The sequence below is a fragment of the Lampetra planeri genome, chromosome 4 (assembly GCF_965212315.1).
Source record: "Lampetra planeri chromosome 4, kcLamPlan1.2.h2, whole genome shotgun sequence".
Classification (NCBI taxonomy): Eukaryota; Metazoa; Chordata; class Hyperoartia; order Petromyzontiformes; family Petromyzontidae; genus Lampetra; species Lampetra planeri.
This window is the reverse complement of record NC_136110.1, coordinates 7,333,918-7,351,170: the sequence shown is the minus strand read 5'-3', so window position 1 is coordinate 7,351,170 and position 17,253 is coordinate 7,333,918. Positions and strand designations below refer to the sequence as shown.

General features: G+C 49.7%; 1 protein-coding gene across 4 annotated transcripts in view; it reads right to left on the bottom strand.

Moving 5' to 3' along the window:
* The window catches only part of LOC144717637 (myoferlin-like), a 92,146-nt gene that overhangs the window by 8,214 nt on the left and 66,679 nt on the right, over positions 1-17,253 (bottom strand). For 3 of the 4 annotated variants that reach the window (XM_078593155.1, XM_078593151.1, XM_078593153.1), the window contains 15 exons: positions 16,602-16,760; positions 15,932-16,033; positions 15,275-15,436; positions 13,879-14,044; positions 13,318-13,397; positions 11,684-11,743; positions 9,929-10,033; positions 9,124-9,252; positions 8,149-8,304; positions 6,817-6,908; positions 6,136-6,306; positions 5,185-5,327; positions 4,790-4,929; positions 1,766-1,854; positions 69-164 (listed from right to left, as the gene is read on the bottom strand). In XM_078593155.1, coding sequence (XP_078449281.1) covers positions 69-164; positions 1,766-1,854; positions 4,790-4,929; positions 5,185-5,327; positions 6,136-6,306; positions 6,817-6,908; positions 8,149-8,304; positions 9,124-9,252; positions 9,929-10,033; positions 11,684-11,743; positions 13,318-13,397; positions 13,879-14,044; positions 15,275-15,436; positions 15,932-16,033; positions 16,602-16,760 — 1,850 coding nt within the window. The remainder of the gene's footprint in view (positions 1-68; positions 165-1,765; positions 1,855-4,789; positions 4,930-5,184; positions 5,328-6,135; positions 6,307-6,816; positions 6,909-8,148; positions 8,305-9,123; positions 9,253-9,928; positions 10,034-11,683; positions 11,744-13,317; positions 13,398-13,878; positions 14,045-15,274; positions 15,437-15,931; positions 16,034-16,601; positions 16,761-17,253) is intronic. The other variant, XM_078593154.1, reaches the window with a different exon arrangement.

Below are 17,253 nucleotides of genomic sequence, written 5' to 3'. Positions count from 1 at the left end.
GCAATCCCGATACATTCTTCATCTCGTGGCATAACAGGCGACAAGAACCACGCGTCCACTCGGCGTACCCCTTCACGTAGATGTCACTCATCTTCTCTCCGGTGATGCTCGTCTCATCAAGAATCACATCCTTGGTATTCCAGATGATGCACCGCAGCTGGTACCTTCGAATAGAAACAATTATTTAGAGAGAGGGTGGGGGGGGGGTGGCAAAAAAAGTGGTTTCCCCACTCTTTGAACGAGAGTTGTTTCTCGTATATCCTGCTCACAGCACTGAGGCAGTGGTGGAATTTCCACGTTCCTATGGTAGGCAGAGAGTCTATTCAGGGACAAGCACTGTTGACTTAGTGGTACTCATTATACAGGCCCCTGGAAAGATCCTTAACTATAAAATTGAACTTGCAAACCTTTCTTTCACTATTCTTCTTTGGTTCTTTCGGTTAAGTCACGTCTAAAAAGAAAATAATAAATTAAAATTTGTCATTTATTATTTTATTATTTTATTTTATTTTTAGACGTGACTTAACCGAAAGAACCAAAGAATAATTCCTGCAGTCACGAAAGCTCCAAATTAAGATCTTTCTTTCACCTTTGAACCTTACCCCCTCTGCTTCATGGTCATGGCAAAGGACTCGGATTACACTGCAATAATGTTTGAAGTGTTATTTGATTATGAATAACACTGATAGTTATTCGTTATTCATTCCAAGTCCATGCATGGCCATTTACGTTCAAGCGTTATGTTTCAATTGCACGTTAAGCCACATTTCAATGTAGTCGCGTATTAAGCGTTTCATTAATTTCTGTATGCCGGAGAACCCCCCCCCCCCCCCAGCACCAGGACCAGGAGAGGCTATTCCCTGCCAAATATTCTGTTCCAGAGAGGCTAACCGGACGACGTCACTGCGGAGGAATTTTCGCCGCTGTGCACAGCTCTCAAAATTCGTCTTCCGATTGCAGCGCGCGATGTTAGGCTCCATCCAATTTGCAAAAAAAAAGCACGTGGGGCGCGTGAAACTGGACATCTGTGAAAAAAAAAGAGCTTCACAGCTCGTCGGATTCCTCGAGTATAAAGAAATACTCTGAAACATTGCCCATCTCGCCGAACAAAACGCGGCCCAACCCGGCAGCGCACAACCTCGGAGAGGTTCTTTGAGTTGTGGCCGTTGCGCCGAATCCAGAGAAATCGCCGTCGAGATGTAAACGTGCGTTATTGCCAAGGAAAGAAAAATACGTTCAAAGCAATCTCCATCACACGAAATAACCAAACCGACAAAGGAATCCGCCACTCGGCCAGAACCCACATCTCCAGTGCCGTACGCCCTCTTGTGGCAAGGTTCATAAATTACAGTGCTTCAACTTGAAGGTGGCAAAGGACGACCGAGGGAAAAAAGATGGACCGATGAAGTGGAGGAGGAGGAGGAGGCACTTTCACGGACAGGAATGATGGGTAAACATCGGCAACGTATGGGACAGGACGATAATGATGATCGCCAAGAGTGGAGGGCTGCTGCTGCCGGAAGTTCTTGGACCCAGCCGTCTTCGGTAAAAGGGTCCGACGGGAGGAAGGTTGCCCCCCCCCCCCCCCCACTTGGACACTGGATGGCACGAACATCCCCCCCCCCCCATGTCCGCTAACGCATCCAACGTCCATTTACGTTGCCCACCAATGTTTTTGGAGAGCACCGTGGCGGAGCCAGGCGGTGGACTTGACGATACGTGTGTGCGCGTGTGTGTGCGCGCGCAAACCGGAGCAGCCTCTCACTTCTTGGCTTTGCGTGGCGTGATGTCGAACGGAGGACCGGGAGGTCCCATGTTCTTGGGGAAGACGTCGACCCACATCATCAGCTTGCCCTGCAAAATGACAAAGATTGCCCCGTACAGCCGCGCCTTCGATTAGCACGGTTGGCTACGTACGGTGCGAAAGAAGATCCACCACACACACACACATAGCCTAATCAGACTTTTGGTGCAAGTGCTGCTAGGGAGCACCTACGAAGGCTGGAACTGTACACGAGGGGGTGGGCGACCAGCACCACGCCCGGCCACAATTGTATCACCAGTGCCGATCTTTACACACACCGCACCAGGTATTCATTTGAGGCCGAGTCGATCTAGAGGAGGCCGAGAATCGGTTCAGAAAATTGTCGCTGGTGCAGGCCGTGAGCGGGGATCCAACTCGGGTCGCCAGACCCGTAGCGCATTAAGCACCACTTCTAACTACCGCTGCCCAGCTTACCCTGCAAACTCACACAGGCAATATACACAGTAAATTGATAAATAATTATACAAAAACCCGGCTAATTTCAGCGGCAAGTGATATCAGAATCGGTCCTAGGTCCCGCTTAGTCCTGGGGAGCTGTTTGACCATACTTCCCCAAGCTGGTCTATGCGGGTTGATGGTGTGGGGAAGCCTTCATCCGGCAGTGGCTCGTATTGTTATTGTTGTAACGGTTTCACCCGCTCCTGCTGGACACCTGTGAAAAAGAGCTTCACAGGCTAATCCGGATTGCTCCAGTATAAATAAATATTCTGATTGTGGATTGCCAAAGGGCAGATAATTATTTATTTAATATTTTAACAGGATCTGTCCCTATAGTCTAAGTCTATAAAATATAAAGTGGGGATCTCTGTATATTTGTGCTGTGAATGGCGACTGAGCTAGAGGCACCAGTCGCCATTCACAGCACAGATTCACCAAACGAGCAAGGGTAAGAGAGTGAGATGAGAGGGCAGAAGTAGGAGAGTACATGGGTGGGGGGGGGAGTAGAGAAGATGAGAGGGGAGAGGTAGAGGAGTGCGTGGAGGGGAGTAGCGCGAGATAAGAGGAGAGGAGGCAGGGATGAGTCCATGAAGGATCTTGAAGACGGAAAGTGCAATCTCTCATTGATCCAGCATTGGATTGCGAGCCAGTGGAGGGATCGGGACACTGCAGTCATGTGATCTTTCGTGTGCGTGCGCGTACTTAGTCTGGCAGCAGCATGGTGCGTGTAAGTGTAACGCAGACCGCTTTTACAACTGCAACTTACTCCTACTGCCACTACTGCCACAACTGCTGCTGGCGCGAGCACTACTACTACTACTGCTAGTACTACTACAACTACAGCTGGAGCTAGCACTACTACTACTACCACTGCTACTGCTACTACTAGCACTCCTACTACTACTAGCACTCCTACTACTACTACTGCTAGCACTACTACTACTACTAGCACTGCTACTACTACTACTAGCACTACTACTACTACTACTAGCACTGCTACTACTACTACTAGCACTGCTACTACTACTACTAGCACTACTACTACTACTACTAGCACTGCTACTACTACTACTAGCACTGCTACTACTACTACTAGCACTGCTACTACTACTACTAGCACTGCTACTACTACTACTAGCACTGCTACTACTACTACTAGCACTGCTACTACTACTACTAGCACTACTACTACTACTAGCACTCCTACTACTTCTACTGTTAGCACTACTACTACTACTAGCACTGCTACTACTACTACTAGCACTGCTACTACTACTACTAGCACTACTACTACTACTGCTAGCACTACTACTAGCACTCCTACTACTAGCACTGCTACTACTACTACTAGCACTGCTACTACTACTACTAGCACTGCTACTACTACTACTAGCACTACTACTACTACTGCTAGCACTCCTACTACTAGCACTGCTACTACTACTGCTAGCACTCCTACTACTACTACCAGCACTCCTACTACTACTAGCACTCCTACTACTACTGCTAGCACTACTACTACTACCAGCACTACTACTACTACTAGCACTACTACTACTACCAGCACTACTACTACTGCCAGCACTACTACTACTACCAGCACTCCTACTACTAGCACTCCTACTACTACTACTAGCACTGCTACTACTACTACCAGCACTACTACTACTACCAGCACTACTACTACTACCAGCACTACTACTACTACCAGCACTCCTAATACTAGCACTCCTACTACTACTACTAGCACTGCTACTACTACTACCAGCACTACTACTACTACCAGCACTGCTACTACTACTACCAGCACTACTACTACTACCAGCACTGCTACTACTACTACTAGCACTGCTACTACTACTACCAGCACTACTACTACTACCAGCACTGCTACTACTACTACCAGCACTGCTACTACTACTACTAGCACTACTACTACTACCAGCACTGCTACTACTACTACCAGCACTGCTACTACTACTACTAGCACTACTACTACTACCAGCACTACTACTACTACTACCAGCACTACTACTACTACTACCAGCACTACTACTACTACCAGCACTGCTACTACTACTACTAGCACTACTACTACTACCAGCACTGCTACTACTACTACCAGCACTGCTACTACTACTACTAGCACTACTACTACTACCAGCACTGCTACTACTACTACCAGCACTGCTACTACTACTACCAGCACTCCTACTACTACTAGCACTCCTACTACTAGCACTCCTACTACTACTACTAGCACTACTACTACCAGCACTACTACTACTACTACTAGCACTCCTACTACTACTACTAGCACTACTACTACTAGCACTACTACTACTACTACTAGCACTGCTACTACTACTACTAGCACTACTACTACTACTATCAGCACTACTACTACTACTACCAGCACTGCTACTACTACTACCAGCACTACTACTACTACTAGCACTCCTACTACTAGCACGACTACTACTGCTGTTGCCACCGCTACAGGCACTGCTGCCGCTGTGCGCGCACCTGCTCGAGGCCTGGCTGGATCGAGTGCTCCAGCGTGCGCGTCTCCACGTGCTCAGGGATGAGGCCCATGCTGCGCAGGAGGTGCAGGGCCAGGCGCTCCTTCACGGGGCCCAGGTGAGGATTCGTCGGGGCCTTTGCCTCTGCAGAACATGAAGGGGGATTCCCCAATGAGCGCCCCCCCCCGTGCTTACATTGCAGAGGCACGCGTCAGCCACTTTCCTTTCCGGAAGAAGCGCCGAATTTTACGCCAATACGCGGCGCGAGGAGAATCATCGAGGAGGAACGCGGTTTGGGATCGATGGCGGTTGGCGCAAGACTGCTCGCCAAACTGTACAGAAACCAACAAGGGGGGTATATAATAACACACGCACGGCCGTCACGCGCAATTGTCTCACCAAAGTCGGACATCAAATAGTCGCGCCCTTTCAGGGTTAGGCGGTCCCCTTCGTAGATGGGCTGCGGCCAGCTCTTGGCCCTCGCCACGCCTTCCAGGATCATGCTGGGAGTCATCTGGTCTCTCCACTGGTTCGGGCCCGAGCTGAGAACACCGCAAAGCAAGACGAACAGCCGGCTCCCGGTTATAAAACAACGTCGGTTCTTACGGGACCACGTTCGGTAGCCACTCAAGCGATTTCAACACTTTGTGATAACATCCACGACAGTTTCACTCGAATTTATTTAGTTATGTTCACTCTGGGCAGGGCCCATCGAGTTAAAACCGCTGTCCATATCAAGGGTTGAACCGGGGGGGGGGGGATGAAGGAAATTAAGGTCGAGAAAATGGAACAACATTGACAATTGTAAATCTCACAGCCAAATTAATTTGAGAAGGAAAATCCACAACAGCAGCATCAGCACCTTAAAACAGGCATGGCCATGACGTGGGGAGGGGCTTTCATCCAGCAGTGGATTGACGAAGGCCGAAATTTTAATTCCGCTTACGATTATTATTTACGACATGCAGATTCTGTTTCTGCTCTTCCTGTACAGTGCAAACATATGGGCCGTGACGGTGGCCAATCGGATTGTACGCTCTCGCGAAAAGAGCAAGTAAACACGTAATAAAGAGAGGAAGCACTTGCGGTCATTGCAAGGAGGAGAATGTGGCCAGGACACATAGAAGGGATGGATAACGACCGAAGAAGCCAAACTAAATTATGAACCGAGACAAAAATAAAATGAGGATGAGCACGGCATAGGAAGATGCGGAGAGCTTCAACACACGGACTCCACGTGGGGAGAGGAGGAGGCAACTTAGCAAAGCGATTCGGGGGAGCGGCGATGCTGGACAGCTCTGACTAAGTACTCTGCGTGTCGCGTCATGTTTCTGCAGCGCGGCCGCTCACACGCAGTAGGACTGGGAGAGGCCGCAGCGAGCCCCGAAGCGCGACAGGTAGCGGTTCTCCAGGTCGATGAACGTCTCGCCGATCTTCTCGTCGCGGCCCACCATGTCGTAGTCGAACACGCTGATCTTAAGGTCCTTCTCCAGAGGCAGGGTGCAGGTCATCTCGAACATCCTGCGAGCACAGCGGAGGAGGAAGAGGAAGACGGTGCAGACGCCAGGCGGGAACGTTGATGGAGCGCCGAGCGGTTGAGGGACCGACGGCGTCGCGGCTACGATGGTCGACAGACCGAAGCGTCGTGGCTACGATGGTGGCCGGTGCCCGAAACCAACGATGGAGAGGCAGCCGAAAGGAGGGAACGCGCCCGAGGGGACGTCCTCCGCGGACATGGAACAACGAAATCGGATCGTGTGCAGGTGCCAAGTGGATTTATGGGACCGCAGGACCATGATAGTGCACGACGGCTTGGGGCAATGTCCTTCAGAATCAGAATATTTATACAGGAGGAATCCAATGAGCTATAAAACTCTTTATCACAGATGTCCAGTAGGGGGGGTGGGGTAAGAACGTTACATCCAGCAGTGGATCGATCCAGGCTTTTGACGAATGCTATGCAAACACGTGTGGTTGATGCAATAATCCAACGAGGTCTGCACCGCACGATAACAACGAGACGCCGCTTACCTTCCGAAGACGGGGTTGAGCGTGTTGGGCATGTACTTGTCGTGGTCATCGATGGTGGTTTTGCCCAGATTGATCTTGACGTAGGGGTCACACTGGGGGGACACGGAGACACGGAGACACGCGCACAGCCAGGTTAAGGCTGCGCATGCAGCCAAATCGAGGGGCATGACACGGCGCTCGGCAAACGGGCGGCGCCCCTTAACCCCCAAGCGATTTTGGCTGCCCCCCCGCCTTGTGGGCAGCAGTAAAACAAAACAAACCAAAAAATCTTAAAACGCAATTTAACGTAAAGATTATTTATTAAAAATGGCAGGGAATGGGTCACCATGGGATGTCTTGGCGACAACAACATGCACAACAGTCGAACTGCGTTGATAAAAAAGGGAGAGGAAAAAAATAAACTAAATAGGCGCGCAGTTTATTCCATCACCTATTTCGTTAATTTAAGTACGAATTTGTTTGTCACGTGCCGTATACCTGCTGCGTCTGTGTTTGTGTACAAGTAGCTCTGCGTGCGAGGCGGCTCTCGAACTATTTTGGTCAAAGACAAAAAACAAAAAAAATGTCTCTTCTTTTCTTTGAAAGGTAGCCGACCCCCTGGGGCGGAGGTGAAGAAATCGATAGTCCTCCGCGGAATTCGGCTTTGTTCAGAAAGACGGCTTTTGTTGTCGAAAGTAGGCCGATTAAGTGCATGGAAAAAGCGAATTTGTATTTTTTTTTACCGTGTGAACATCTGCGGAGAGATGCTCATTAAAAAAAATCCATTCGAGGTGGAATGTAAAGTGTTCCGATGAAGCCAGCATGGGTTTATCATTAAAATGCGAGTCATGAGCGGAGAATCGGCGTATCTTGGTACGCATTCATCTTTGTCTGGAGCACTCCTCCAAGACCGTTTCACCAATTGCATATTGAGGAACCATATAACAAACATTCTTTAGTTCTTTCGGTAAAGTCACGTAGATAGGTTCAAAGAAAATAACAAACAATAGCAAAAAACTACGACGTTTCGATCGCAACACAAGCGGTCGTCATCCTGATGATGTCGTAGTTTTTTGTCATTTTCTTTGAATTGAATGTGGGGGAAAGTGCTGTTTGCGAGGACTTATGAAGGCTGGCACGGTACACGGGGGGGGGGGGGAGGGTGGCCAGCACCACGCCCGGCCCCCTTTGTTTCCCCGGTGTGAATGTTTACCGCACCGGGTACTCATTTAAGGCCGAGTCGCCGCGCAGACAGACACACGCACGCACACACACACGCGTGGGTTATCGAGATTTTCAAGGACACCACGCGGTTATGCCATGCAGCCGGGCAAGGAGGGGGTGTGTCATTACCAGGCCATTGGTGTCCTTGGGCTGGAGCGCCAAAGCCTGCACGATGTAGACCCTCACGATGCATTCCTGGAGCCCAATATCCGGCAGCAGCTGGTACTGTGCCGGCGGGCTGGGCAGCGCCGGGTCGTCCGGCAGTGGGTAGATCTTGAAGGAGCCCTGCCGAGAGAGAGCGATATCATTTGCTGCTAAATGTCGTCAACTTAAATCTCGACTGAAAACTTTTGTGACTGCAGGAATTAATATTCTTGGGGTCTTTCGGTAAAGTCACGTAGATAGGTGAAAATTAATAAATATAAAAGAGACTATGTCGTTAACTTGTTTCAAATTGATGCTGCTCTCTTGCCCACGACGGAGTCGCCCTGAATGCGCCCGATTTGCAGACCTCGGGAGCCAAGCAGGTAAAAAGAAAACACAGGAGCAAACCAGACGTGAGAATCGGGAGATGGATGGCGGGGACCAAGAGACTGGGCTGGGATCATTCCGGAAACGAAGAGAGACGTGGAAGGAGGCGAGGAGAGTGGCCGTGCCCATCTCAGGCAAGGTGGGGGGGGGGGGGAAAACATGCGACTGGGATGGGTGGGCACTTGTCTCGACAACAAGAGAGAGAGGAAAGCCACGTGGGATTATCACGATGAAGGTGGAAGCGCCACAGGGCGGAGAGCGAGAGGCCTAGGCAGAATGTGTGGTGAGAATGTGTGGGATTGGAAGCGCTGTGGAGTAGACGTGGAGATGGACTAGAAGAAGGATGAGTTAAGAACGGGGACCAAGGAGGGAGACGCCTCACGTGAGTGGGAACAACGCCGGAAGGAAGTAGAGAGCTCAACGGGAAATGAGAGTGATGAGATCGGCTTGCTGTCGCTTGCTAACATCGACAAGGGTGACCGAGCTACACACAGCGCGCCAATGGTCACGTTCACGGCCAGAAGCGCGTCCGTACTGTGCTTGCGCAACAAGTTCAGGGTTTCTCCTCCTTGCCTTGAACTCTCCCACGACCGACGGGTCGTCCGAATCGTCATCCGCTTTGCCGCGGTACAACTTGAACGTTCGGCAGAAATCGTTCAAGTACTGGAACTCGGGAACTTCCTCCAGCATCGTGTCGTAAATCTGTAACGGAGGGTTTGTAAATGAGACTCGGGTGAAACTCACGTTGTCCGCTTCTGCCATTCTCACGAGTAAAAATGTATGAACGTCACCTGAATGAACGTGAGCCCATCATTATTTTCGGTGCTTGAAGGAGCCCCCCCCCCACCGTCCATGCACAATAAAATCATTATGGGTTGCTGTGAAACATTGGTCATACAATAAATAGACCTTCATTTGTATCAACCTATTGACTTTTCAGACCAGCACATCCATCAGTAACAACGTAAACAAAGGGTCAAGAATATGGATCTCAGAAGTCAACTGTTTCCGTTGCCAGGGTCACTTCCTGACGTGACGACACTTGGCTGTGTGAATTCTTGGTGAGCTGTACGTCTTTTGGTGTCCTCTGGTCTAGCACCAATTGAGACGAGGCTCAAAAGAAAGCTGTCTCTGGTGTGGACCAATCAGTTTCAAGGACAATGCATATATTAGTGTTTTTTTTAGCATTTTGACCAGTAGTATTGTGGTTAATGCAGACATGAAAAAAGGGGAAAAACCCTATTATTATATTTTGGTACTGGCAAAGGAGGTCCCATGATGCAACACAACAATCTCATGACACAATTCGGACAAAATCGTCAGCAAAGCAACAAAAACAACACAACCGATGCCGGACCATGGAGAAGGGGTCCCTCACCTTCAGGGTGTCGTGGCCCTCCTCCAGGTACGAGCCGCACTTCTCCACCTCGCCCAGGGAGGCGTAGAACTTGCTCCACCAGTCGACGGTGTCCTTCTCGTCGATCTAAAAGCGAGCGACGCATCGACGGCACAGCAGCGGAGCAGCAGCGTGACGACGCGGTCACTCTGAGCGCGCCGGCGCGGCGCAAAGTGCAAAAGGAGGCGTGGAACGATTCGTAACTCCGTCTCCAAGCGATTTGATTCGTTGCCGTGATTCGGGGTGGAGATGGGGGGGTGGTTCACGATTTGATTTAAATTTTTATTTATTTCATTATGAAGTTTTAAATAGACTCGTTTGTATCGTTTCACATTTGGTCTCATTTGTAGTTTTTGTTGTTGCTTGCTTAAATATTAGGATATGACTGGCATACAATTTGCATAAATTAATTCTCCATCAATCGTTGCAGAAATGCTTCAGATGCTTGTGTTCCGGAGTGTAAGAATCTATTTTAAAATCAACGACGCGACGGATGACTGCGTGCGCAACACACGGACATTCCCCCTTCATTCAGAACCATGCAAAGGCTTTTCACGTTATTGTTTTGCCGCCAAGAACTTTCATAAAACACCACAGTTCAAACAGAATACCCTCTCTGAATTAGAACAAGACCGTTGAGTAAAAAAATAACAACAACCCAACAGTGGAGAGTATCCTCTCATGCAACACCAACTACAACACCGCCCCCCCCCCCCCCTCATGCTGGGGAGATGTACAGAGCCGAGAGACCGCACAGAGCGAGTGACGAGAAATCCCTGGGAGACAGCAACGACCGACCCCTCTCTCCGTGTGGCACAATCGAGCACTCCCCTCCGCCGCCACCGGCACCCCCTGGAAGTCATGCGCCTCCAACGGAGCGAGATCGATCATCGTCGGCGACGCCGGCGTTGTCGCGCGGCGCCCCCCCCCCCCCGATTGTTTCCAGGCTGCGCCGTGCGCTTTTGCGTTTTAAAACGGACGTTGTCACAAAGCACTGGAATTTTTGTTTTTTCTCTCTCGAATTCCGACGGATAATTTGAGATTTCGTACTAAGTCTGCCCCTCACCTCAATTGGTTGCTCAAACCGTGGGCAATGAACAACACACAAAAGTATACAAACTGCGGGGCGTCCTGGAAGAAAACCGTGATACAACCCACACATTAAATAAGTCCCATGCTAGCTTCATTGCAATTGTTTGCAATGCATGTTTGATAGTTTTATCGTATACAAACTTGACTTACAATGAATGCAAGTCACTTGCTCATCCACTTAGTCCTAGTCTGCTGTGAAACAAAAGCCCACTTTCTCAACAATTTACGTTTGTGGATTATAAAGTTTAGTTCCAGGACACCTCTCGACCCATGCAACTTGTTTCGTGACCTCCAAAATGAGACATATGCCATGGAACCCACTTGGCTCCTTGTATCAAACGACCCAATTAGTGTCAAGTATTTGCTGGCAATTAGGCAGGCCAAGAGTATTCCGAAATAATAATTGACAAAACCAACACACCAAAACCTCAGACAAAGAACACCCATTTAGACTACACAGACCATTAGGGCAAGTGCTGTTAGCGAGCACCAACACATCACACACACACACACGTGCGCGCACGCGCGCTACTGGTTAGTACAAAGCCAAGCGAAGCAAGAGCAAGCCAAATGCGCAACACAGCCCCCTTCAACCGAGAAGGAAGCAGTGACAAAGCTTTCCACGAAGTGACGAGTGATACATACAGGGCTGACTGGCGTTGCTCTGGAGAAAGGACTTGGAGCGGAACTCAAATTTCCAAAGAACTGCAAATCGAATGGGGTGCGCAACACATGGAGTCGTTTGACGGGTGCACACGGGAAAGGCGACGGCAACGCAGATTGGCGGCATGGCGCCGGTCTGTACGTTCAGGTCCCCCCTGCCTGTGTGCGATATCGCTTGACGTTGTTTTTTTCCCTCCCCCTCGTGCGACGTGCTGCTGCCTTTCCATCGCCACCTGGGACGTAAATTATAATTGCCGCAACAATAACATTATTTTATCGCGTTGCATTTTCTTTTTTATCCTCGGCTCCACTCCGATTAGCACGACGGTTGGCTACGTACGTACGGTGTGGGCAGTGGGAAAGAAGTCCGACATCCACACGTAAGATTATTTTCTAAACAGCTACTTGGGCATAGTAATGTTGTATCGTTGGGTTGAGTACATTTAAAACCAAAGAGACCCGACTTGAATTCTCTGCCACGGCTAACGTGAGCAGCGAGTGATCATCGAATTGGTCCCTGGGTGCCGACCCCTCACATCACCAACACCGCACTGACCGGCATGGTGAAGTATGGACAAACAGCTCCCCATGTCCGACAAACGTCGGGGCCGAGGCGGTAAATCTCAACAGTGGATTCACAAATTTGTGTTGCGTTGTATCCCTGCCGATGCATTCCTATTCGTCGGAACGCGCTGCTGGGTGCAGGAAATGTGCAGGGCGAGGACAGACATTTAAAACAGAAACAAATCCCCCAGCATGCACATCCGCTGGATGGACGAGTTACTGTTACGACACGAAAGCAAAACACGGACGCGTGCCAACTGTTCCACAATTTCTGCCGCAGCTGTTAATGAGATTTGCCACACCGCCATCGTTTTCAAACCCAATTTCAGCGCGATGCCATCAAATTGTCGGAAAAATAATGGTCGGGCCGTTTAATAATTGCAGAACCTTCATAATAATCCACACAGATATACAATATATTAAAAGCAAGGCTATGGCGATATGATTGCGCAAGCGTTAATAAAAACCGCCCTAAGCTGATTCAATATGTATCTTAAAATAACAACACCAAAGCATTGCAAGCCACGTGATCAATAACCAATGGATGGCGGCACGTCGGCTCAGCGGCAGAGTGAGCGGCTCGCAATCAGAGGGTTGCGAGTTCACATCCTTGTTTTGGCGTCTACTCGACTCATCATCTCTCTGGGGCCGATAAAATAGCTACCACATTGTGGGTAAGTCAACAGTGGGTTTTTGTCCAAATGATACTCTCCTCCAACACATCAACGTGGAATTTTGACCACCGGCTCGGGGCTGTAAACAAGAGCTAAGAGCACCGCTAAAATTCTAAATCTCTGGCGGGAAATCACCGACATCACCTATTCTTTATTTTGCGGATCCTGGCCCTGGGTGTCTCAGAAACATGAAAAGTTACCAGCTGTCAAGTTCAAGGTTGTAATTGTAATCTTAACTACACAAGTAAGTTAGTCATGTACCTAAATGATACAAGGCAAGGTAATTGATCAACTGTAACGACGTTTCTCCGGTAAGTTGAATGTACTTTGCGCTTATCTCCGTGGCACCAACGACATCCACAAGTGCAGCACACCCACCTGGGAGGTGAGCAAGGGTTTGCTGTCATCCGAAGCGATGTTGAGCATCACGTCGCTGGACGCGCGAGCCCGGCCGGCCCCTGCGTGCGAACGTGACAAGCCTCATCGCGACGCAATTCATTCCCCACAATGACGTTCTCCCTATCGGCCTCGTTATCAGTAATCTGCCAGACTAAGGAGTCTCCCCCACACCCCCCCCCCCATTACCATTTCTCACGGTACAACAATCCATCAGCTCTCCTTCACACAATCCATCAGCTCCTTCACACAAGCCATCAGCTCTCCTTCGCACAAGCCGTAAAAAAAAAAAATCACTCCATCTCTATTGGTAGATTCCCTCTGAGGCGTGTTCCGTCCTCTGGCTGTCACTCTGTACATCAAGTTTCAAACACCGCCTATCATCCCCGCCCAGCGATAAATCCTGCCCAAAACCACTTTCATTAAAATTCAACGGTCAATATGATGTCTAACTTGCCGTTAATACTTTCGGAACCGCTGGGACCCCACCGGCGCCACCTGGGCATCCGCATTAGCCGCACCTGTCGAGCGACGCCGGCTTACCTCCCACGGTGGGCGGGAGCTGACCGTCCACCGCATCCGGGTCGCAGCGGAAGTCCTCCAGCTCCTTGACGGTGAGCTGCGCCACCACCGGCTTGCGGCCAAACTGCCGGTTGTCGATGACCTTGATAATGATGGGCGGGGTGTAGATTTCCTCCTTGGGGAGACGCTGCGACGGACGGAGAGGGAGGTGGAGGTGGAGAATCATGCTGCTGGCAGGCGCAACAAGACAATGGCGCTCGTTTTCCTTACAATCAAAAAATTATAATTAACTGCGTGGGGCATAGGTTCGTAAGCGAAGATATATTTTAACAAAAACTCACTGCGGGTTGTTATTAGCACTGCCTGAGAGCGGGGGCTACTTTGTCAGCTTGGGAAAGTGCAGAGAGGGCTGGACATGGCCATAGCTAAAAAGTAGAAACAGAGGGTCGACGTTTGGGGCAGTGACTGTCCGTCACAGCAGATGGGGGGGACACGTGGGGAGAATGACTGACGTCATTGTTGGGGATCACACCACTTTTCACTGCGAGCTGCTGTGAATAACTGGAAAATTTGAAGGACGTTTGGCAAATGCGCAGTATTGAATCGAACCATTTCTGCTGAGAATTTTTTTGTTTTGTTCATCAAAACTCTTGATTTTTCAACTTCCTTAACATTCTATATTTGAAGCTTTCGTGACTGCAAGGATTCATACTCTTAGGTTTTTTTTTTCTTTCGGTAAAGTCCTTAACATTTCCCAGTTATTCCCACGGCACCACAGCATACAGTTTGATCTCCAAAAATCACATCAGTCAACCGGGCTCCCTCACTCTCTCTGCACTAAAGAGGAGTAGCGTGGTTGCGTGAAGGAATGAAATGGGACCTCTCCCCTCTGCACCTTACCCTCCTCCCCCTCTACGTCGCACGACGCTCGAGTCCCTCTAAACCATGGGCGATTGCAGGCCCATTATAAAGCGATGGGCCCTCATGTGGTCCTGGGCAGTGTGAAATGAAGCAAGGGGGCCAAAGGTGATGATGAGGGTCCCTCCAAGATCAAGATGTCATCATGGCCTAAGCCAGAATGACATCTTGATTGAAAACTAAATTCTTTAGAACTGCATTTATGTGTTTAGTTTGTGGTCCTTCCCCCGCACCTCCGATTAGCATGGTTGACTACGTATGGTGCAAAAGAAGGTCTACATACAGACATACAAGCCGTTATTGCCACCACACCTCGCCAACCAACGCTTTCCACCGTTCTCCGCGCAAGACACACGTGACCCTCCATCATCTTCGCCAACCATCTCTCGCACCATCGATCTTAGGCGTTTTTCCCCTTGGTCGTCGGCCTCTCTGAGGCCACTCCGATGAGTGTCCCCAGAGAGAGGAGGAAAGCGAGAGCGCGAGTGTGCGACTTTACCACTTCCATGCTGAGGACGGGGCTGCTGAAGTTTGGGTTCTTCTTCACGTTCTTGATGACGGGCGACTGCACGTTGACTCCGCCGCACTCGATCACCAGACTGGGCGATGTCACGCCGAGCAGCTGGTAGCTTTTCAGGTTTCTCAGACCCCAGGCAAGGATCTGCACAATTACAACCATCATCATCATCATCACCGCAACCATAATCGTGCAGAAAAAAGTCGAAGTGGTCTATTACGCGAAGTGGTACTAATTGTATCGACCCCAGAGAGAGGATGGGCCGAGATAACTCCCCAAACAGGATTGAACTTGAAACCCACTCTCCCGCTGAGTCCACCTGGTCAGCTGCTACAAGGATAACAACGGAGAAAATGTGCCATTTAATTTCATGCCATTTATTCTCCATTGAGCCAAATGTCGACCATTTTCACACCGATACGCAGCATGAAACACATGTGTTGTGAACACCGCATGGGCTCTAGGTGTGGACATGTGGTCTCTGTGTGTATTGTGACCTGACGAATCAGGGTTGAGGGGGGGGGGGGTGGACGGGGGCGGTTGGCACTGGGACTAGCCGTGTTGACAAGGGAGGGACCGCAAAACCAAAACTGTTGAGAACCACCGCCGTTAGGCGCTCGTGTCGTTTGCGTGGCTCACCTCGATTTTTGTGCGCTGAAGCACGGGTTTGATTCCCTGGGGGACCATGAACACGGTGGCGTTTCGCTTCGGCGGAGGGAAGGGCAGGTCCGATCCGTCGGCCTGCAGTGGTGTCGCCGGGAGGACAACTGTCAGCAGGATGACGCTCGCAGTTTCACCGAGACGCGAGCGTCGTAGTCTCAGTTCACCGAGACGCGAGCTTCGTAGTCTCGCGCCCGTGTGCAGATGTGCAGCCTTCCTCTCGTCAATCCAGCGACGGGTGAGGAACTCGCCCACGCCGTGCGGGTCGTGGGGAGTTTATTTGACCATGCTTCACCATGCTGATAATTAAATAATTAACTCCCTTAAATAAATAAGCTATTAAACACAAACAAATTAATTGGTTATAATAAACATAAATATTTAAGTATCAAACGATAGTTTCTAAATGAACTTACCCTAACGCATCACTCTATCTTATCCATTAATCTCATCACATGATCTCATCACTTTCTCTCGGTCTCGATGCAGTCGTGCAGAGTCTCAGACGCGATTCGCGGGCAGCCAACATCACGGACAGCGCGTTCGCGAGGGATTACCTTAACCTGTTATTTTCCGAGTACACTGCACCACCAGCGGGGCCAGATCATTCACGCCGACCCAAAACGAATCGGCGAACGGAACGGCGTACCTTCTCTTTCTTGATGAGCTCGAAGGCGGCGAGAATCTCCCCGCGCTCCTTGCTGCCCTGCTGCAGGGAGTACCACGCCAACTTGGGGGTCAGGTCATCGGACGCCGACAGCTTGACCAGCGGAGAGCATTTGGCGCGCCCCATGAACTCGTCCTTCCCCTGCAGCACCACGCGGTAGAGAGTGTCAAAAAAGTATACGTGCGTACTTTTATTTCGACAGGTAAGGGCCCACTGAGCTATGCAGCTCTTTTCTGAGAGGCGACCTGGCCACAAATGATAGCTCAACGTAGTGGCTTATCACGTGGAAATTTATAGCGGCCAAATACTCTACATGCACGTCGAGTCGAAAATGTGGGAGGGAAAAATCGGAGGACCGAGAAAATCCCATGTGACCACGGTGGAGAGAGAACATGCATACTCCAAATACAGTATGAAAAAATAAGAATAAGTTTTACCCTTTCTGGCAATAAAACAAGCGTTAAGATGCTCAAACACCAAGTAAAAACCTTTTGCAAGGAATCATCGCTGCATTAACCACACATACCAGCGGTGAACATGCAAACAAAAACATGCTCTGATAATAATATATGGCATGGTACTCTTTGGTTTTTTCGATAAAGTCACGTAGGTAAAAAATAAATGAAAAAACAAC